The sequence below is a fragment of the Hypomesus transpacificus genome, chromosome 23 (genome assembly GCF_021917145.1).
Source record: "Hypomesus transpacificus isolate Combined female chromosome 23, fHypTra1, whole genome shotgun sequence".
NCBI lineage: Eukaryota > Metazoa > Chordata > Actinopteri > Osmeriformes > Osmeridae > Hypomesus > Hypomesus transpacificus.
Window position 1 is genome coordinate 8,538,457 of NC_061082.1, and position 21,886 is coordinate 8,560,342.

The window sequence follows — 21,886 nt, forward strand, 5'->3', positions numbered from 1 at the left end:
TTTATAATTGCAAAAATAACTGCTATCTTCAACAATGTAAATTACATTGTTGTAGATAGGTTGATAATTGATAATGCTACATTTTGCTTACTCTATCATATAAATCTGAAAGTATTAAGCCTTTGTTAACTGGGCTTCAAATTGACAAAACTGATAAAACATCCGATAGTATGGAAAGTATTTTAGGATTGGGACGTCAGTGGAAGAATAATACCAAATAAGATTCAAAACTCAATACCCTTGCTAACATTTAATGAAAATGTTAAATACATGTTCATTCATACAAAGTACATGTTTATTCATACATATCAGATACATCATTATGACATGTGTATTTTCATTCTGGTTAAATATGTTAATACAACAAAATACTGTAACAACTATCATAACAAAAATGCCTGTACTATATGCTCATAAAATAACATAGAACTCACTATTTTGGCAAGGATGTTTTAGAAACATTGAACTTTTCTCTATGGCAGATCATTCTCATATCTTCCCTCGTGAAACAGTACATAATAACCCTTTCCCATCTGCACTGACAAAAAGCGGGATCAAACATCGCATGCAGCTGACTCATGACAGTCCCACAATGGATCTATTCTTTAGATCCATTGTGTCAGGATCACATCAGGTATAAAATAGGCTGCGGACCAGCATACAGAATCTATTGCATTGTTCAATTCACTTTAACCATGCAAGGAAAGGTACGTTTTTAAAATTGTATTAGCAGAATATACTGTAAAAAAGTGTTATGATCTGATAATAAGCATATTTTGTTCAATAATGCAGACTTTCAGTAATGTTGTCTAGGAATGCCTGAAAACTACTGGTTTTAAAACCTTTTGTTTTGGGCACTGTAACCTCCTGAAACAGATTGAAATGCATTGTGTGAAGACAATTTTCCTGGCATGCACTCCACTTAGCATTGGCTGATAAAGAATTTTTCTCAGATCATCTTCTACGAGGACAAGAACTTCCAGGGTCGCTCCTATGAGACCAGCAGCGACTGCCCTGACATGTCCTCCTACCTGAGTCGCTGCCACTCCTGCAGGGTGGAGAGTGGTTCCTTCATGGTCTACGACCGCCCCAACTACATGGGAAACCAGTACTTTGTGAGGAGGGGAAAGTACTCTGACTACATGCGTACGATGGGATTCCACGACTGCATCAGATCCAGCCGTACCATCCCAATGGTAAGAATTATAGGGACACCTCGCACGATATTATATATAATATCTTTAACGTATCCTAACGTAAGAAGGCTATGTGCACTTTTCTGTCAACAGCATCAGGGATCCTACAGGATGAGGATCTATGAAAAGGAGAACTTTGGAGGCCAGATGGCAGAGCTGATGGACGACTGTGGCTCCATTCAAGACCATTACCGTATGCAGGACTGTCAGTCCTGCAACGTGATAGATGGTCACTGGCTGATGTACGGGCAGCCCCACTACAGAGGCAAGATGATGTACCTGAGGCCTGGAGAGTACAGGAACCTCAAGGAGATAGGATACAGTGGATTAAGGTTCAGCTCCATCAGAAGAATCACAGATGCCTGCTAAATCCGAAGGCTCAATTGATTTTTGTTAATAAAAAAAATGTACCACTTTTTTTCTTATTCAACATGAGGTCTTCATAATTTTGCACCACTGGGATATAAATGGTGTGCTTGGGGTTGATGATGTACTCTTTCACCCACAATAATACCGTATACACTAAATACAGTACAACCAGGTAACATATCCAATACATATGGGGGGCAAACTTATGAATATGCGATTCCCCGAAAAAGAGAACATCAAACATTCAATTCTGACAAAACTAGACTTTGCTCAGCTACTTATGCATACCTCCTAAATCATGGTTTAAAATCTGTCCAGAGTTAGTCAAACGAATACTATGGCTTTGAACCTGAACAGGTATTTATATTAAATATATGAAAACAAATGAGCTGCAGACGCAACTTTCTTGAATGAAAAATCGCAATCAGTAATACAGGTACTGACTTGGTGTTTCCTATCTTGGCCAAAACACTTTTGAAAAAGAGATTTTCAGAGAAGCCAGGAAGCCCTTCCTGATAAAATGAAGGTTGATGAAATAAAATAAATATACATCCTGACATACAGAGTAGTAATCAACTTGTGACAAAATATACAAATAATTGTACGTTTTTTCCACACTATCTTCAAGTCAATCCTACAGCCGTTGTGTAAAGTTAATCCATTTCAGTTATTCAGTTTTGTGTCCATGTTTTTGGGGAATTTCTTAAATGGAAAGAAACGTAACCCTAACCCATTTTTCAGTCATAACAATTGCTGAGGAGATTTCTAAGAACTGCATGTTTTGTTTGAGTTGACAGGGTTAGGGTTGTGTAGGGGAAAAAAACACCTTGAAGTGAGTTATTCGTTAATAATTTTTTTAAATAATAATAAAAGTAATTTCCATTACATTTAATTGTAATGGAAATCCTATGTAATTTCCAATGAAACCCAGTACATTTCCAATACAATGGATTGCATAAGCATCCATCAATTCCGAGACTAGGGTTTTCCCTCCAGAATACCGGGTGTCCTCTGTCTCGTGTGCGGCCGAACCAGGCAAGTGAGATGCCCCTACTGGGTACATGGATAGCAGTCTGTATCCACTTGGTTACATCGCTGCACTGTAGTCTGATCATCTCATTGTTCAGGTCTAGTCATGTTAGAATAGAAAAGTGTTGAGTAGAGTAGCGTTAAGGATAATTGGGCAGATGATTGTAGAGAGGGTGATCCTATGTTCAGATTTGATGTCACCTGTGAACGCAAGCTGGGGAAGCAGCTGGGTGTGGTGTGTTCTTCTCTGCACAGCCGCCTGTCATCACCAGGGTGGATGGAATTGAGCCCTGAGCAAAGAGAAAGTGTGACATTTTGTTCTCCGCAGTCAAACACACTTCATTGGTCCCAATGGAGAGAATGAAACATGCCGGACAGGAAGTTCACATACACACAGGAAGTCATTCTGGACAGCTACTGCCCTCTAGCAGGCGAGGATTATGCATTCATTTGGGGGGTGTTATGCATACATTTGCATCTCAGATAAACCTTATTTTTATCCATCTTTCACATTATGTAATCAAATAGGAAAATCTGATTTTTGTCATTGACTCCTGGAAAGTATTTTTGGGGTTAGGTTTCTTAAGCATTTGTCCTTACGTTTGTTTTTAATCATTTAGATTTTTAAGAATATTCGAAACAGTTACAGTTTTAGCAATTTCTAACTGTAAGATGGTGACTGCTCATAGTCATTATAAATCAACCTTGAACATTATACAATCTCCTTGGTAATGTATCCCTTACAATAAAATAGCACTTTCAATTCTTCTTTTTTTGATAAAGAAATATCGATAACCAGAACCGGAAATTCAACTTTATTGATTTGTCTGAAAAGTCTAGATGCCAACATATCGTTATTCTAAAACTAAAACAATAAAGAGATGGGCCCCTCCTCTCAAATGCAAACAGGCGCAAAAAATCTCCCATTAAATGTGACTTTGAATGTACAGTACAGTGGGGCCTCTGTGCTATGTTGCTCTGTCAGGAGTTTCAACAATAGGGACATGTATTCGTTGGATGTTGGCTCAGGTATAAAAGAGACTGGTGGACATACAGAAAACTGTACAACCCTGAGACCAAATTGACAGTAACAATGACCATGGGCAAGGTGTGTACCTCATCATGCATTATTTAATGCCACTTAAGCCTGCATTAGCAGACATGGGTTGAAAACAAACAATGAACTGTACCATATTGTAATTGCAACGGTCTGTTGGGGTAAATTAATTTAAATGTGTTTATGTTTTTAGATCATCTTCTACGAGGACAAGAACTTCCAGGGTCGTTCCTATGAGGCCAGCAACGACTGCCCTGACATGTCCTCCTACCTGAGTCGCTGCCACTCCTGCAGGGTGGAGAGTGGTTCCTTCATGGTCTATGACCGCCCCAACTACATGGGAAACCAGTACTTTGTAAGGAGGGGAGAGTACTCTGACTATCAGCGTATGGGCATGAGCGATTGCATCAGGTCCAGCCGTATGATTCCCATGGTAAATAAATCTTACTTGATCATTTTCAATCCAAAGGCTCCAGCAATATTTCACAGTTATCAAATTACTATTGTGAGCAGTTTTATTTAGGTAGTAAAGTGTTAAAGTTACTGATTGACATAACTTTGGAAAGTATGGTTAACCATTCTGGGCATCTCTCCTTCATCCATTTTACAGCATAGAGGAAACTACAGGATGAGGATCTACGAGAGGGAGAACTTTGGAGGCCAGATGCACGAGCTGATGGACGACTGTGACAACATGATGGATCGTTACCGCATGTCTGACTGCCAGTCCTGCAACGTCATGGATGGCCACTGGTTGATGTATGAGCAGCCCCACTACAGAGGCAGGCAGATGTACATGAGGCCTGGAGAGTACAAGAGCTTCAGAGAGATGGGCATGAACAACATGAAGTTCCAGAGCATGAGGCGTATCATGGATTCCTCTTATTAGAGCTCCAATGTCTGAACATGAGAGTTGTAATAAATAAATAATCACATATCATCTAAAGGTATCTTTGTTTTTTCATCTGAGGTTGTGAGAAATGCAGGTGTGGCAATTAACACAAACCTGTAAAGATTTACAAGCAGAGCGGTGGTTTTGAAATTCAATTTGTAAAACCATTTGACAGTCACCAGAGACTCATTTCTGCTTGCAAGTCACTGCAAATCAAACCAGGTGGGGGCAGCATCACTTAAGTTTGAATTGATCTTGAGTTTAGGGACAAGTAGAGGATGTAAAATAATTATGTGAAGTCTACTCTGCAAATATTATAAAATTACTTTCTTATAAATAATTTAAGCTAGTTCCACTTTACTGATCTAGCACTTGGTTTAGTTTTTCATATAAATATGCTAATCATGACAATAGGAAGTAGACAAGTTTGTGCTATTTTTACCTGCATAATGATCTAAAATGTAGCTTCAAATAAGATTTATAACTTTTTTTATAAAACTTTTTATGTCTGCCTCTTTAGCAACTGACATGTTTCTCGCAACACTAATAGTTGATGAAGATCAACTTTACTCAAAAAAACCATCAAGGTGTGAGCAATATTCATAAAGTTGATTAGAGCTAGGTGTTACTTCTTTTTTGTCCCATTAAATAGAAGGGCTACTTCTTCAATGACCTGAAGAGGGCAGAAAAATAACAACAAAAGTCTATCACATGACAAGGAAGAAAGATCGACCAGTAGCATCGTGGTGGCTTTTAGGATCAATTGAGTCAGATGAACAGCTGGCATGGGTTGACTGGATCTGTTCCAAATCCTGACCACTGAAGCAATATGGAAAGCATGAAGCAGAGGAGTCGAAACTGTAGTTATTGTTTTCGTTGATTTGTTATTTTCTTTGATTTCAATCAAGCAATGCAAAGCAATGTGCATTTGAGAAAATAACTGATTATAATTGTGCATGTTCTGACTAACTGTCATGCTGATGTGTCAATCCACTGTTACTATCATGAATTATCTTCTGAGGATGAGACAGAACCACTCCTATGGTATGGTCATAAAAGCAGGTCAATCTATTACCTTAGATGTTGGGTTTACTTTGAAAAAAATGTGTACAGAATGCCAGGAGTTAATCTTTGGAGCTTTTGGATAAGAGACAAATTGGCTAATCTGTCTGTTGACATTGGAAACATATCTTTTGTAATTTGGCAGCCAAGCTTTCTTTTCAAAAAGGCTGACATCCAAAATCAATTGATTAACATGACAATGTTTGTTTTGCTGGTGGATATAAAAGGGCAGCCTGGCTAGCCAGGCTAGCCTGTGAGGGTTGCAGTGTGACAACATTTAGCTAACACAATGGGGAAGGTGAGGCATTTTGTTTTGCTGGAGGGATCTTTTGTCATGCCACACATTATTTTATGTAGTCTGATTGAAAGAACAATAGCACCTGCGAGAGGAACACATGGATGTCTGAGTTTATGAACTGTGCAAACTGAATGGGACTGAACATCAGTATGCTGTTATTTACTGGGACAATCACAGCTGTTCGAGCCAACAAATGAACCTGTTCATTTTAATCTCTCCGTAAGCTTCCGTTTAGGAACATCATTTCCCCTCTGTATACAACACAATTAAATGCTTCATCACACACAGGGCTGCCTGAAAACAAAGAGCATCAAAAGTAAATCTCTGCACATACTGCATCAATATGTGTTGCAGGCTTCAATCCTCAATCCGACAAAGTCCAAACTGGCATGACTTAGGCAGATTGCTTCAAAAGTTTTAGGGGTAATATAGAATCCATCCCTGCAGTCCACTTAAGAATAGGCTACCGCAAAGCAAGCTAACAGGACAGATACTGACACATATTGAGCATCGGCAGCATCCCTGTGGAAGAAGGATCAGAGTTCCAGGTTGTAGATATAAAAGAAAACAATACTTTGTCCTGTGTTATACTATAATATTTTAAAATAAGGGTTGATTAGAAAAAGACGATATCAAACATACAGTGCCCTCCAAAAGTATTGGAACAGTGAGGCCAATTCCTTTATTTTTGCTGTAGACTGAAAACATTTGGGCTTGACATCAAACGATGAATGTGAAACCAGAGATCAACGTTTCAGCTTTTATTTCCAGGTATTTACATCAGGATCTGATGCACAAATTAGAAAATATCACCTTTTTGTTCGAACCCACCCATTTGTCACGTGAGCAAAAGTATTGGAACATGTGACTGACAGGTGTGTTTTGTTGCCCAGGTGTGTCCTATTACATACATTATTCAATCAATAAATACCACTGAATGTCTACACTCAGGTTCAGATTGGGTAAGATAGGTTTTGTCTATGCAGACTGTATTCAGAGGTGAAAACAACATGAAAACCAGAGCGCTGTCTTTGGGTGAAAAACAAGCAATTGTGAGTCTTAGAGAAGATGGAAAATCAATCAGAGCCATTGCAGAAACATTGGCCATAGCCAGTACAACCATTTGGAATGTCCTGAAGAAGAAGAAAACTACTGGTGTACTAAGTAACAGACGTCGAACAGGTAGACCAAGGAAAACATCAGCAGTTGATGACAGAAACATTGTGAGAGCTGTAAAGAAAGACCCTAAAACAACTGTTAGTGAGATCAGCAACAACCTCCAGATGGCAGGAGTGAAGGTATCACTATCTACTGTTCGCAGAAGACTTCATGAACAAAAGTACAAGGGCTACACCAGAAGATGCAAACCACTCATTAGCAAGAAGAATAGGAAGGCCAGGCTGGAATTTGCCAAAAAGTACAGAGATGAACCTCAAAAATTCTGGGACAAAGTTTTATGGACTGATGAGACAAAGATTAACTTTTACCAAAGTGATGGAAAGGCTAAAGTTTGGAGAAAGAAAGGAACTGCTCATGATCCCAAACACACAAGCTCATCTGTGAAACACGGTGGAGGTAATGTCATGGCTTGGGCTTGCATGGCTTCTTCTGGGACGGGCTCATTAATCTTCATTGAGGATGTAACACATGATGGCAGCAGCAAAATGAACTCGGAAGTCTACAGAAACATTTTGTCTGCCAATTTAAGGAAAGATGCAACCAAACTGATTGGCAGAGCCTTCATCATGCAGCAAGATAACGACCCAAAACACACTGCCAAAACAACAAAGGAGTTCATCAGGGGCAAGAAATGGAAGGTATTAGACTGGCCAAGTCAATCTCCAGACTTAAACCCTATAGAGCATGCATTTTACCTGCTTAAGAGGAGACTGAAGGGAGGAACCCCACAAAACAAACAACAACTGAAAGAGGCTGCAGTGAAAGCCTGGGAAAGCATCAAAAAGGAAGAATGCAAAAGTTTGGTGACGTCAATGGGTCACAGACTTGCTGCAGTTATTGAAAGCAAAGGATTTGCAACTAAATATTAAGTCTTATTCACTTAAATATGTTTTAAGTATATCTGTTCCAATACTTTTGATCACATGACAAATGGGTGGATTCAAACAAAATGTGATATTTTCTTAGTTGTGCATCAGATCCTGATGTAAATACCTGGAAATAAAAGCTGAAACGTTGATCTCTGGTCTCACGTTCATTATTTGATGTCAAGCCCAAATGTTTTCAGTCTACAGCAAAAATAAAGGAATTCGCCTCACTGTTCCAATACTTTTGGAGGGCACTGTATGTTTGAATACAGTATGTGCTTGTTGGAACCTTGCAGGGTGTTTTACTGACTTTTTTAATCAGAATGTTTGTTGTTTTATGTAAGTAGACGTAGTTCAGTCCCACAAACCAAGTTGTAACGTTTAAGCCTAATGCCTCATTTGAATCTGAAAAGCCATTTCCTGCATGGCTTCCCTGCTTTCCTGACACTCTAACTTTCCGATCAATAAATAAAGCTTAAAAATGTTATTGTTCTACTTGGAGTTTACTTTGAATTAATTGCATTGAATAATCACTCTGTATTTATGGGAGATCCTATCACCTCAACACACAATTAACTCGCAATATCTCTTAAGCACTTGTCTTGAGATGAACATTATGAAAACTAATTTGGGGTGTCTCTATCAAAATCCTTTTTCAAACTAACAGTGGTTGTCAAAATAAGAAGTAAAAGAAGATGAAAAACAGAAGTGCAGCCTGATCGCCTGATTCTGACCACTGGTTTGATTGATGCTGTGGAAGAAAATGGGATTCCCTGTGTACTTAGTCACTCCATTAATAAAGGGACGGACAAAACCATTTCTTCATCAGTGCCTATGAAGGACAAAGGGAAAGAAGGGGGAACATTTATAGAGGTATTTCATTGATATTAGTTTATGCTGCAACACTACCTAAAAGACATGCATGGTCATGCTTTCCGCTGCCTGGACTAGTTAGTAAATTCAGTTTATGTGGACCAGATGTTGACTGCCTCTGCTCCAGACTGTGTGTCTACAAGGTATCCAGCAGCTGAAAAGAGGTTGACGTGTTAACATTTTGAAAATGTTGTTCCGTTGAAAAATCAGGAAGCAATCATTTTGAGGATTTCAATATTTTAATTATAAATGAGATTTTATTTCAATTAATCAAAAATTTAGCACATATCAGTGATACGCCTCATGCTCATGAACCTCATGCCTCCCATTCCCATGCCCATGCCCATCTCTCTGAAGCTCTTGTACTCTCCAGGCCTCATGTACATCATCCTGCCTCTGAAGTGGGGCTGCTCATACATCAGCCAGTGGCCATCCATGACATTGCAGGACTGGCAGTCAGACATGCGGTGACGATCCATGATGGAGTCACAGTCGTCCATCAGCTCGTGCATCTGGCCTCCGAAGTTCTCCCTCTCGTAGATCCTCATCCTGAATGAGCCTCTGTGCTGTTAGATAGAATTGAAACATAATTCTTAATTTCCTCAAGTTCCTCTGGTCCAAAGGGGAAAAAGACACATTTCCTACATTCCGTAGGATCCTCTATGCTGTAATAAGATTAAAAAAATATCCACATTTAAATAAAACAACATTTCCTTTCACGATGCTTGCTTTAGGCTGTCTTGTTTGGCTCAGTAACTGGAGCAGGACCTAAGCAACACCAAAGTGTTTTATTCAATTCCTACTGAGGTTTAAAAGTCTATGCATTGAACTATGGCTGTATTATGTGGCTTTTCTTGGACAAAGAAAAACGAAAAAATAACGAAAAAAAGAGTGTCTTACATGGGAGATCATCCTGCAGGAGCGGATGTTGTCAAACATCATGCCCATGCTCATCATGCGCTGCATGTCGCTGTATTCTCCCCTCCTCATAAAGAACTGCTGACCCATGTAGTTGGGGCGCTCGTACACCATGAAGCAGCCACTGTCCACCCTGCAGGACTGGCAGTGGTTGATGTAGGAGGACATGTCGGAACAGTCGCTCATGCACTCATAGGAGCGACCCTGGAAGTTACGATCCTCGTAGAAGACAATCTATACGGTGAAAAGGACAGACATTTCGGAATGTTATCAGGCTTTTTAAACCAACCAGCAGTCATATACAAAGGTGTGACTGTTGTTCTTTAGACTTTGCTTGTAAATGTGACACAACTTCTAGTCTTTATTTATCATGTATCTTGCGAACCTTTACAAATTAATTTACCTTATTTATGTATAACATAACATAATATGTTATACAGTAAGCATACAGTAAGTATAAATGTTATTCATGTAAGTCAAATGCCATTACCTTTCCCATGATGGTAGTTTGGTGGTGGTTCAGCTTGCTTGCTCTCCAATCAATCATTCTGGGGTCATTTTATACAAAAAACTGGGGCCCTGTTGTGTTGTTATTCTAATGTCCAAAGTTGATGAATTTGCAGTGTGGCTTTTGCTGAACGTGGTCTAAAAACTGTAACAATGGTTTGCATCCATACATTTCTGGCAGCAATGACATGTTTTGTCTGTTAAATTACAAGCATTACCTTTGTATACTTTAATCTGTTAGAATGTTCTTTGCATATGGTCTAGCAGTCACAGATTGAGAGGGTGTGAGAAGAAACCAATCTGCACACTCAAAAGTTATGTTGAGAACACATACGAGCTTCTGAGAAATATACCAGATTAATAGAAGCAGTATGTCAGTCGCAGATTTAGTAAAATTTTAATTTCTTAACTTGGTTACCCTTTCAGTAAATGCTGATTTATAAATGTGCTAACCAACTTTAACTAAAACGATTTATATAATGCAATTACATATTGCATACACAGTGAACAACAGACAGTCAACACTTAACAAACAAAAAAAGTGTTTTGTGTGTACTGTGAATCTTTAAAGTTAATTCTAATAAATTCCCCCTGCTGTATTAACTGTGTAATGTGGTCTAGAAAAATCTTCTTTGTTCATTGAATTGAAAATATACTATTAATACTTGCCTCAGTGCTTTTTCTGGAAAGCTCAAACATCTTGATTTTATCATATTTTTGCTTTCCATAGTATTTCGTAGTGTCAAAGAGATAGTTTTTTTGTTCTTTTTTGTTTTGGTAGTGTATTATTTTGGGTTAATTGTGAAGTGTGAACTAATCACATTTTTTGACACCACAATTGGGTTTAATTCAAAGTCTCCTCTTGAAATCTCATCTCAATAAAATGTATTATTACTTGAGATTTTTTATTAGATGAATGATAACTAGCTACTTCTTCTTGAGGAAATAATTTCCCGGAGAGGAAATTCTCTCAACACCAGAGTTATCATCTAATGAACAACAATTTCAGCATCTTTGACGACGTGAGTTACAAAGCATCAAACAATGATTTCCACCTTTCGTGCCTCTCACTTTTTAACCTTTTTTCATCTAATATTGTATTCTATGGGTTCATGTGTCTGAAGATTCCTGAGACAGAAGGCTTTAAATATTATATAATGAGTGCTTTGTCGTCTTTTCAGTTGGCCGTTGCCATAGCAAAACATTGAGATTTAAAGATATCATCAATGATCTAGTAAGTGTTGTTCAAGACTACACCACTACATCCAGAGCTAGCATTATTGGTTATCAGTTGTGATAACTGATCAAGTTTATGTCCTCAATGAAAATCAAGCATGTTACAACCATTTTTTCAATCTTTATTTAAAATCATTTAAATTCATCTTCAATTCAGTCAATAGAAAATCAATACCAAACAAATGTTTAAAAATTAAATATCTTTAATCATTACATAGCAGGTATTTACAGAAAATATGAGCAGAATGGTTAAAAATCTGTGACCCTTCTGAAGGAGCCAACTATGGCACAGGTGGCACACCACTCTCGGTATCTTCTGTACTCTCCAGCCCTCAGGAAGTACTGTCTGCCTCTGTAGTTGGGATACTCATAGAAGATCCAGTGGCCGTTCATGATATTACAGGAGTAGACATGGCGGTGGTGGAAACGATCAGACACACAGGGGCAGTCATCCATGAACTCCATCATGTGACCACTGAAGTCAGCCTTCTCATAGATTCGCATCCTATAAGAACCCCGATACTGTGAAACCAATCAAGAGGATCAGTCAAAATGTGTCCAGAGTTCCTTACAGTAGACACTGTAGACACAAGAACATTTTGTAACAAAATCCCAAATCAAGGATAGTGTTAAGATTTCACACTGGGGTTTTTGTGTCAAATTCATATTCTACATGGTGTAACTTTCTTTTTGTTTGGTGACACTTCTGGTGTATCAGATATTTATAAAACAACTGATATACATTTGTGTCTATTGAAACTTGATTCAAGATGAGGGCTCACCATTGGTATCATACGACAAGACCTGATGCAGCTGCTGAACCCCATCCATCTCTGGTAGTCAGGGTACTCGCCCCTCCTCATGAAGTACTGGTGGCCCATGTAGTTAGGGCGCTCGTAGATCATGAAGCAGCCACTCTCCACCCTGATGGAGTTGCAGCGGTTGAAGTAGGAGTGGAGGTCTGTGCAGTCGTTACCGCACTCATAACTGCGACCTTGAAAGTTTCTGTCCTCGTAAAATGTAATCTATCAAGAAAAGCCAGAATGAGTCCCCAATTGTTCCACTTTAAACTTTCACTTTAAATTGGGGCGTAACGCTGAACAAACATCAGATGAAATAGGATTGAAAGTACAAACATTATGGAGGCAGATTTAACCGTTCATTTTACTAGAGAGGAAAAAATGTCCTACCTTGCCCATGGTCTCCGTTGGAGAGATTCCACATGTTTTCAGAGCTTTTTATACTACCTCTTGACAAACAAAGTATTGTTATTCAAATGCTCACATAGTTATAAATGAGGGTAGTGGCACATGTTTACCTTTTTGTCAGAGCACAACATTGGGTTAGAAATATGGATTTGTATTTGAGAAAGGGATAAATAATTACTGGTTTGGTGTTTTGACAGGCATACACAAAGGAAAAGACTAGTATGGTATCCACACGTCCAATGTACAATAGGAACAGAACAATATGGAACATCCCTTTAGCATTAAATATGTTGTGTAACAGAGGAGCTAGCCATTCATCCTGCCCACCTGTCCAAATTAGCTACCCACTGTATGCAAATAAGGTCAGTCAGAAAAGCTGTACACTGCAGTGGACAGATGTAGTTCCATATGATATTTACATGGCATGTGAATCTAAGTGGCATATATCGCAACATACAGCAATAAACCGCATGAGATATTTACGCTATAGCTGCTGACACTATCGCTTTAATATTTTCATAATGCTCCCAGGAGAGTTCCTAAATCCTACCTCTGGCTTCCATCCCTAAACAACATGCAGCTCTTCAGAAAGTAAACTTATATAAATGAGTCCTTGAGACTCAACTAAATAAATTGGACTTTGGCCGTTTTATACATCTTGATTATTCAGAGTTTTGAATAGGTGATAGGCTCTCTAGGCCATATCATGAAATGTGTGGGCATGTTAGTGAGGACGTCGGAGATTTGGGCTTTGCTGTTATCCACAGTCCTCATGGTCCAACTATCAGTGGCAGATCTAAGGGGTGGCAAGGGGTGGCAGCTGCCACCCCAATAAAAAATACTGCCACCCCAATTTTTGTTTTTTATTTTTAATGCATTTAGCAGACGCTTTTATCCAAAGTGACTTCCAAGAGAGAGCTTTACAAAAGTGCATAGGTCTCTGATCATAACAACGATATAGCCCCAAACATTGCGGGTAGCCAAAACATGAAGCATACATTGTGAAAAAAACAGTCCCAAAGGGAAGAACTGTAAGAGCAGGTAGCGAAACAAGTTACAATTCAACAACATGAACCTCAATCTTCCCATGGAAAAATATTATTTGTACATTACAGAACATTTCAATAGATAATATTAATGTTACTGTTTAATTTAAACTACAATGTTCTAGCCTAATCATTTACCATAGGCAGTACTGTACTCCCCTACTTTGGGTTTGATTCGCTTCCAGGAGGCCACCCAACAACTTCCTTCTGCCACCCCAAGTCAGGGTCCTCAGGCCCCACCCCAAAAAAGCATCCTGCAAACTCTGAAGTGAAGTTTGGTCTTATATTTATAATGATCATCCATGAATATCCTTACATTACCAGATTAAATTCAATACAAATCTGTTGGTCTTAAAAAATTCAAATGAATGTTGCTGTTAAATAGCTTCTGTATGTCTGTAGTGCCAGATGTTGTGTTTGACTATTAGAGTATTCCATATTGTTGTTATCACCGCCTATTCAGTGTGTGAGATCATTCATCTCCATTTTCTATAGGCCTAAAGATCCACTGGATCATTCGGACAGGGTCAAAGTGTCCAAGCAAAGCCGGCCCTCCAAGCTTCCATAGCATCTCAGTAGGACTGTAAAGTATATATATGAAATCATCGTGTCATTTACAGTATGGACAATGAGACCCCTATTAATAATTTAATTAGAACAATTGGTTACACCATAATCCACATCATAATCAACATAATCCACCAAATTGTTGGAAATTCACTTACTCTCACAGTGGACTTTTCTGCATGACCCTTACCTGTACAATTGAAGTGAGCATATAAAATCATGCCGAATGGAAGATAAAAGTAATTTCAATTAAATATTATTTGTTCATCAGCCTTGCAACATGTTTTGTGCTTGGTACTTTGAGCCAGTTAACATGTGTGGTGGAAGTTCTGAGAATCCCACATTAATGTAAAGAGAGCTAGTGTGACCATCTATGCAGAAAAAAGACAGTATATATTGTACATATGGCACTGTAGGTTGTACAGATACCGTGATACAATATGGAAAATTAGTTCAAATTATTGTGAACATGACCTGAAACAGATCCCATTCTCCAACCAGCACAGCAGTATTGCAGGCTGTCTGTTTATTTGACAATCATGGTATGGATAAATTCAATACCATAGGCTTATCCCACTGGGGCACTGAACAGGGGATATCAACCCTTGTTTTGTTTGCTTGATAGGCCAAAGCAGTGTTTAGGAAGAATAGCTAGACTGTAAGAGAACTAACTATGAGCAATACAGGCAAATTGCCTGTGACAGGCGTAAATACAGTGTAATTTAACAGTTTTAATATCTCTGCGCCTGGCTCTCTGGAAAAACTGAAACTTAAGATGACGTTTGATCATGATTGAAGATAATTACTCAACTTGGAAATGTAGTCTGTGATATGTTGACCAAAATATTTACAAATGGAGCAAAGTCAATCCTATCAGACCAAATGATTTACCAATACTCTGAATACTCAATCTAAAAGGTGTCTCCATGATATCCCTGTAGAGGGAGTAATCAGCTACACTAGCGTGGTTGTTGTACTTCTATTCAGGGAGTCAGATGGCTGAGCGGTGAGGGAGTCGGGCTAGTAATCAGAAGGTTGCCGGATCGAGGTCGCCATGCCAAAATGACCTTGTGTTCTTGGGCTAGGCACTTCACCCTACTTGCCTCGGGGGGAATGTCCCTTTACTTACTGTAAGTCGCTCTGGATAAGAGCGTCTGCTAAATGAAATACGAAAAAATACAGTAGGAATGAGTCCAACGCTAACCAGATAACATTTGGTTTATCAATCAAGGTTTATTTTGGACAGAGTGACAGTTGATGAAAAACTAGACCCTAGTTGAAGTCAGTGATTGTTCTGCTCACTCCTCCCCAGTCGCTGTACTTCCTGTACTCTCCAGGCCTCAGGTAGTATTGCCTGCCCTTGTAGTTGGGCTGGTCGTACATCAGCCAGTGGCCGTCCATCACGTTGCAGTCGTCGCTCCATCATCTGACCTCCCATATCAGAGCGATCATACAGCCTCATGTTGTAGTTGCCACAGTGCTGAACACAGGCAGAGTCACTGTTACTAACTTTCCAGATTTAACATTTTCAGTAGCATAATAAAAAATTGTTACAGATATTGTACATCTTGAGATTGTATGATAGATAGATAATGCTGTCATGGCTAATTAGCTGGCTAATACATTGACACAGCTATACTGAGGACCCAAACGCACAACACACACACACGTTGGTTTAGATGTGCACTGAACTTTATTTGAGAGACAGGGAGGAAGAGGCTGGCAGGAGATTTTGAGGGGTGGCACATGTTTATTTGGAATCAATGTTTATTTGAAATGCCCCCAAAGTAAGACATTTTATGTCAAAAACATTAGGCTACATTATTATGGCACTTAAATTAAATATATTGAGGAAACACTGAAATATTGTTTCAAAAGTGTTTTCATTGATTTATTGGCTATTGGTTACTCAATAATAAACTGTATTACCAAACCGAAGGTTGGACAACTTGGTCAGCTAGTAGTATAGAATAATGTGCAACAAGTTTGAAGTTTGTATGGTTTGAAGAAACACTGAAAATTGTGTGTATTGAAATGTCTGCTAGGTTTTTCGGCATTCAGGCTCTCTACTCTTTTACCCCGGTCCCTAAATATGACACGGAGCCTGAACAGAGGTACTAATATGAATGTTTGTTGAACTCGAATATGAAACTGCTTTCACCTCAGTCTCTGCGCAGTGGGGAGGGTGGTTGGAGTCGTCTAGTGCTGCATTCGCTTGCAGTCGGATATTAGAAATTCGTTCTCGCAAATGTTCGATGAGCCACAACTTTTCTTTGTATTCAAAGCTGCCCCCTAGCGGGGTACCGGTAGGAGGAATGGAGGATTGGAAGCGGTGATATGGTGGTAGATAGGAACAAGCGTTAGCACAAAAAAAGGTGTAGACGAATCAAACACAGAAAGCCAGGAATACAGACGCAGGGTCGGCGATTCAACAAACTGGCGAGTAGCGAATGACAATATGGGGTTTAAGATCTGTGGTGTTGATAAGGTATTGAGACACAGGTGGGTTTAGTTATCGGGAGGAACGGAATGGATGTAACGGAATGGATGACCTGGAATAAACAGACGGAACAGACTAGAACCCGGCCTGGACTAGGCCGGGGACATGACATAGGCCTACATAGCAAATGCAGCAGTTGATGCCTCTTGCCTTCATTCCTAAGAATTCTACTGTACAGTGCTCAATGATTGCATACTGCATGTCTTGCCACATGCACAAATTATTCACCAATAAACAATTACATTACTGAATTTACTCAGCTTTATCTAAACCTCTATCATTCACGATCCTACTGCCTTACCATGGGGATCATGTGAGAGGATCTGATGCAGTCGTTGATGCCAATCATCCGCACAGGAACACAGAACATAGTCTCTCAAATACTGTCAGCCTCCAGAACTGCAAGCTGATAATGATTTTTTTTAATCTATGCCAAATGCTTGCCTTGATAAAGGTGTCCAATGCTATGGCGTAGTTAAATGTGTAAAAAAGTGTAAGGCGAATGCAAATGCTTGATACCTTACCTTCCCAATGGTCATGTTGGCATCAGGATGGATAACTGCTCAATGCTGTTTTACCAGCCAAGCCACTGTCCTTATTTTTAAGACAGAACGAGCAGCTGTGTGATTGTGCAGCATGAAGTATTGTCATTCAAATATATCCCTCGCATAGTGATGATGATTCAGAGGTGGGGGGCTGGATGTAAAAAGATGGACAGTAGTGTGTAATGACTAATTGTTCTCTCCCCATGTTCATCACAATTCCCTTGAAAATGCTACTGTACACAAGACTGACACAACACATAGCCTGGCATAAGCAAAAATTGGTATCAACACTATGCTCATTACAGTAGCCACACATAGACTCCCAATGGGCCATAGACTTCACCATACAATATATGCTGTAAAACAGTAAATGAAACAATGTTATATATTACAATAAAGTGAAAGACAAATTCACAACAGAATGATCATATAATAAAATAAATGTCTTGAATCTTCCATAGAAATATTGAATCTAAATAGTGTTAATATTAGTAAGTACTCAGGTCACACTTTATTTTAACAATACTGTAACAATGTTGCTTTTCTTAACAAAAATCCATCTATGGACTGCTTTTTACCATGTCTGTTTACCATGAGGTAGTTGAAATGCATGCCCTTTAAATAGAATAAAAATTGCAATTTGGCTTAATCATCAAGTAATAGGCTGGAAAGATGGTTTCATTAAACACAATTTAATTTAAGAAAAATGGTGCTGTCTTGAACCTTGGTATGGTATGTAGGCCTGGAACTCCTCTCTCGGTGGGGACTGGCGGAACCACAGGAGTCCATGGAAGACATGTATATTACATCTCATCGATCGATATAACATCAAGTACGAGATGAAAACAGGTGTCACCAAAGTTTTTTTTCTCTCAGATCACATTCAAGAATGAGATTGTAGAATGACTGATCTTTTCAAAAAAACGTCCAAAATGTCTGATCAACAAAAAAGTATGTCTTTGTCTAAAATGGATTGAAAACCCGAGCATTGTATATTCTAACCTTTCTGAGAGTATCTCATGTACAGTATCATAGAGATTAACTGTAATGTACAGAATGGTGATTGATGCTCAAATAGTTACAGTCCCACTGTTTGTCTTATACCATAGAAGCTCTCCTTAGCTTTAGAAGTCCGTGATGCGGCAAATGGAACCCACTCTGGCACTTATGCCCCCCCATTCACTGAACCTCTTGTACTCCCCAGGCCTAATGAGGTACATCCTGCCTCTGTAGTCGGGGTGCTCATAGAACAGCCAATTTCCTTTGGTAACTTTGCAGGAGAAGATGTCATTTATGTGGAAACGGTCCATTACACTGGGACAGTCGTCCAGGAGGTCCATCATCTGACCTCCAAACTCTAATCGCTCGTAAAGACGCACGTTAAATGACCCAGAATCCTGTGAGAGAGAGGAAAGCTATGGTAATTGATGCAAACCAATGAAAATGTATTTCGTCGGACTGACCTTTGAGTGTCCATCCTTTGTTGCCACACTTGTTGTAAAAGTGTGACCGACGTCAAATATTTGCAGGACCATTGGGAAGCATGGACTGGAATTAACAAATGTTTTACCTAGTCTCTACGCATAGTACGAATGTCTCACAAAGCTTTTCATTCGAAGCAGAGCTCATCATGGGGATGATGCGGCATGAGCTGATACAGTCATTTACGGCCATCCAGCAATGGAAGTCAGTGTATTCGCCTCGACTCAGGAAGTACTGGTGGCCTGAGAAGTTGGGATTCTCGTACACCATTAAACACCCGCTGTCCACCCTGATAGAATTGCAGCAGTTGAAGTGGCTAAGCAAGTCCTCACAGTCCTTGCTGCATTCAAAATGACGTCCCTTGAAGTTCCTCTCCTCGTAAAAGGTGATCTGGATAATGGAGTTCCAGTAGTAATATGATATTTCTATGAACATGACTAACTGGAATGCCTTGTCTAACCCTGTAACTCACTTTAGTGACTAGCCCGACACAGAATAACTCCTTCCCTACACGGTTATTGGAACAGAGATTGCTAATAATGGCTCGTTTACTTCATATTGTATGAAGGAATTATGTAACACAGGAAGTCTTAATTTAAACAGTTCCTTATCTTGTACCTGGTCCCCCTTATATGTCTGTACAATATAAATGACTACACAGGTATAAGGGCAACATAATAGAAAGTATGACCTTTGGAAATGTGCCCATTGGCCCCAACCTAAGTTGGCCTCCCATTTAGCTGTGGTGCTAATGTTTACCTTTCCTTTAGTTGAATGCATCATGCCTTGCCGTGCCTGTATGGTGTGTCCAGCTCTTTGAAGACAATGCCTGTCACATATATAGAGGACTTGAAGTGCAGACTCTGCACATGCCATTCATATTGTAATACCCAGTGGTCGTTTGTGCTTGTGTTATTGTGCCATCCTGAAGTGCTTGAGTTAAGGTTTGAGAGGAACTGAGAACATGTGCGAGGTGCTTGGTTGCTGGCAGTGGTTTTAAGTTTGTAGCTCCATATAGCTTTCAGTATTTGGTAGAAAACTCAAACAAAAACTAAATATGGAAATGTGTACTTAAGAGAAAAAAACATACATGTACATTTGTCTCTGTTGAAATGCTATTTATTTTGAAAACATGTAAATACTCTGATATTGGGATCAATATCAGACTACACATACCAACCCTTTCTGCATTCTGGATTTATCTCAATTATAATCATCACTCTATGGTTTCATCTCATAGGGAATTTAAAGTATCGGTGCAGTTAAGCCAAATTTAAGAATGTATGTGCTGTCTCAAAGCTGTCAATTGTTACCCCTATTTTGCCATTTTGTTTTTCAGTAAGCCCCTGAAGACTCTTTTCATACAGTATTCACCCTTTGAGTTGTCCTGCCCTCTGGTGGTAGAAGAGAGATCCTGAAAGCCTGGCCTCACAAACCTTAATCTTTGCTTTGAACTGCACACATTGTTCAATCATAAACAAGGTGAGAAGGGAAACAGTGAATGGTGTAAGAGAGAATATGGAGTCAAGTGGACCCAGCTGAATAATAGATAACACTGGAGTCCTGTCTGGTCAGTCTCAATGCTACCATAGCTTTATTTAGCCCTCTAAGTAGTGTAAGGGAGTCAGGCCTCACATCCACACCTGACAACATGGCCTCTAAACAGAGAGAGCAAGAAAAAAACAGAAAACACCTGAGCACCGACATCATTTTATTCAGCGTGTGAAAGAAAGCAAAGAATAGAAAATTCACGAGGACCATTCTGTTTTTAGAGATCCATGATGCGTCTGAGGGAGCCAACCCTGGAGCTCACTCCTCCCCAGTCGTTGTACTTCCTGTACTCTCCGGGCCTCAGGTAGTATTGCCTGCCCTTGTAGTTGGGCTGGTCGTACATCAGCCAGTGGCCGTCCATCACGTTGCAGGAGTTGATGTCGGACATGCGGAAACGGTCCTGGACATTGGGGCAGTCGTCGCTCAGCTCCATCATCTGACCTCCCATATCAGAGCGATCATACAGCCTCATCTTGTAGTTGCCACGGTGCTGTGGAGACAGAGAATGAATCTGAAAGTTACTTATGGGTTCCAAAAGTTTGTGAGGCAAGTATGTGAGGAGAAAATACCTCAAGAAGAAAGTTATTATATTTACATCCTCACCATGGGAATCATACGGCAGGACCTAATGTTCATTCCCATAATGCGCATGTAGTCAGGGTACTCGCCCCTCCTCATGAAGTACTGGTTTCCCTCGTAGTTGGGGCCATCGTAGATCATGAACATGCCACTCTCCACCCTGATCGACTTGCATTGGTTGAACATGGAGTGCAAGTCGGCACAGTCACTCATGCATTCATGGTGACGGCCACCAAAGTTCCTATCCTCGTAGAAGATAATCTGATCAAATAATGACAGTTTGGGATTTAGGATATATGCATCCATAAATCACATGTGAGATCTGAACAGCCTTTACATTTGACAGTGATATGCATTTTGTGTCATACGGGTGATCAACAGAACATAAAACCAAAAAGTATTTGTGAAGTTGGTTGTAATTCATATTGCATGCATTGCATTAGAAATAAAATGTCTTAAAAACACCAACCTTGCCCATGTTTGTCGTTTGACGATCTGTTTGCTGTGCTATAATCAACGATGAGCATTTATCTTTATATGCATTTCCCCAGGGACAGAGCTAACACTCTGCGTTGTTATTTAAATCAGCATGCATGGTGGAGTCAGCAGAAAGTCCACAAGTGTCTTGCAGTCCTTGTTTTCATTTCCACTAGGGCAGCTACATTGGTCACATTTTAGCTTCCAGCAAGTGCCACAGTATTGATGGGCACTGGAACATTCAGGAATACCCCTGGAGCCAGTATCACATTTATCGTTCGCAAACAATTGGATGTTTTGATGTTTCTTTTCCCATGGATTCAGAAATAATTGTTCCTTTTAGGCTATAGTTATGAATCCTTGAAGACCCCAATAGTTTTTAAAGCGTTGAAAAAATGCTTTGTATTGCAAAAATGTATAAATATTTATCAAATGGAATGTTGGAGGTC

The 21,886-nt window shown here is 39.5% G+C and overlaps 6 protein-coding genes across 6 annotated transcripts; 2 read left to right on the forward strand and 4 right to left on the reverse strand.

The window, feature by feature from the left end:
* The first annotated feature begins 659 nt into the window (after positions 1–659).
* LOC124485500 (gamma-crystallin M3-like) lies at positions 660–1,624 on the forward strand. The gene is made up of 3 exons (XM_047047144.1): positions 660–707; positions 954–1,196; positions 1,290–1,624. Exons 1-3 carry the CDS (start codon positions 696–698, stop codon positions 1,563–1,565), a joined length of 531 nt encoding a protein of 176 aa, XP_046903100.1. The 5' UTR covers positions 660–695; the 3' UTR covers positions 1,566–1,624.
* Positions 1,625–3,662: 2,038 nt separating this feature from the next.
* On the forward strand, positions 3,663–4,591 carry LOC124485383 (gamma-crystallin M3-like). The gene is made up of 3 exons (XM_047046971.1): positions 3,663–3,702; positions 3,845–4,084; positions 4,262–4,591. Exons 1-3 carry the CDS (start codon positions 3,688–3,690, stop codon positions 4,538–4,540), a joined length of 534 nt encoding a protein of 177 aa, XP_046902927.1. The 5' UTR covers positions 3,663–3,687; the 3' UTR covers positions 4,541–4,591.
* A 4,450-nt stretch (positions 4,592–9,041) lies between these two features.
* Positions 9,042–10,270, reverse strand: LOC124485437 (gamma-crystallin M1-like). Its single transcript, XM_047047053.1, has 3 exons — positions 10,230–10,270; positions 9,722–9,973; positions 9,042–9,387 (listed from the first exon to the last, which is right to left on the reverse strand). Exons 1-3 carry the CDS (start codon positions 10,236–10,238, stop codon positions 9,100–9,102), a joined length of 549 nt encoding a protein of 182 aa, XP_046903009.1. The 5' UTR covers positions 10,239–10,270; the 3' UTR covers positions 9,042–9,099.
* Positions 10,271–11,667: 1,397 nt separating this feature from the next.
* LOC124485568 (gamma-crystallin M2-like) lies at positions 11,668–12,690 on the reverse strand. Its single transcript, XM_047047258.1, has 3 exons — positions 12,673–12,690; positions 12,265–12,507; positions 11,668–12,004 (listed from the first exon to the last, which is right to left on the reverse strand). The coding sequence occupies exons 1-3, from the start codon at positions 12,679–12,681 to the stop codon at positions 11,732–11,734; spliced, it is 525 nt and encodes a 174-aa protein (XP_046903214.1). The 5' UTR covers positions 12,682–12,690; the 3' UTR covers positions 11,668–11,731.
* Positions 12,691–18,034: 5,344 nt separating this feature from the next.
* On the reverse strand, positions 18,035–19,265 carry LOC124485707 (gamma-crystallin S-1-like). Its single transcript, XM_047047461.1, has 2 exons — positions 18,969–19,265; positions 18,035–18,745 (listed from the first exon to the last, which is right to left on the reverse strand). The coding sequence occupies exons 1-2, from the start codon at positions 19,263–19,265 to the stop codon at positions 18,473–18,475; spliced, it is 570 nt and encodes a 189-aa protein (XP_046903417.1). The 3' UTR covers positions 18,035–18,472.
* Positions 19,266–20,528: 1,263 nt separating this feature from the next.
* LOC124485575 (gamma-crystallin M2-like) lies at positions 20,529–21,577 on the reverse strand. The gene is made up of 3 exons (XM_047047266.1): positions 21,430–21,577; positions 20,985–21,221; positions 20,529–20,871 (listed from the first exon to the last, which is right to left on the reverse strand). The coding sequence occupies exons 1-3, from the start codon at positions 21,436–21,438 to the stop codon at positions 20,599–20,601; spliced, it is 519 nt and encodes a 172-aa protein (XP_046903222.1). The 5' UTR covers positions 21,439–21,577; the 3' UTR covers positions 20,529–20,598.
* Positions 21,578–21,886: the final 309 nt, after the last annotated feature.

Coding starts and splice junctions, on each gene's coding strand:
- LOC124485500 (XM_047047144.1), top strand. Junction 1,197..1,289: donor CCAGCCGTACCATCCCAATG/GTAAGAATTATA, acceptor TTCTGTCAACAG/CATCAGGGATCCTACAGGAT.
- LOC124485383 (XM_047046971.1), top strand. Junction 4,085..4,261: donor CCAGCCGTATGATTCCCATG/GTAAATAAATCT, acceptor TCCATTTTACAG/CATAGAGGAAACTACAGGAT.
- LOC124485437 (XM_047047053.1), bottom strand. Junction 9,388..9,721: donor CCTGCAGGATGATCTCCCAT/GTAAGACACTCT, acceptor TCTATCTAACAG/CACAGAGGCTCATTCAGGAT.
- LOC124485568 (XM_047047258.1), bottom strand. Junction 12,005..12,264: donor CTTGTCGTATGATACCAATG/GTGAGCCCTCAT, acceptor TTGGTTTCACAG/TATCGGGGTTCTTATAGGAT.
- LOC124485707 (XM_047047461.1), bottom strand. CDS start 19,265: ATGTTCATAGAAATATCATATTACTACTGGAACTCCATTATCCAGATC. Junction 18,746..18,968: donor TCATCCCCATGATGAGCTCT/GCTTCGAATGAA, acceptor TCTCTCTCACAG/GATTCTGGGTCATTTAACGT.
- LOC124485575 (XM_047047266.1), bottom strand. Junction 20,872..20,984: donor CCTGCCGTATGATTCCCATG/GTGAGGATGTAA, acceptor CTGTCTCCACAG/CACCGTGGCAACTACAAGAT.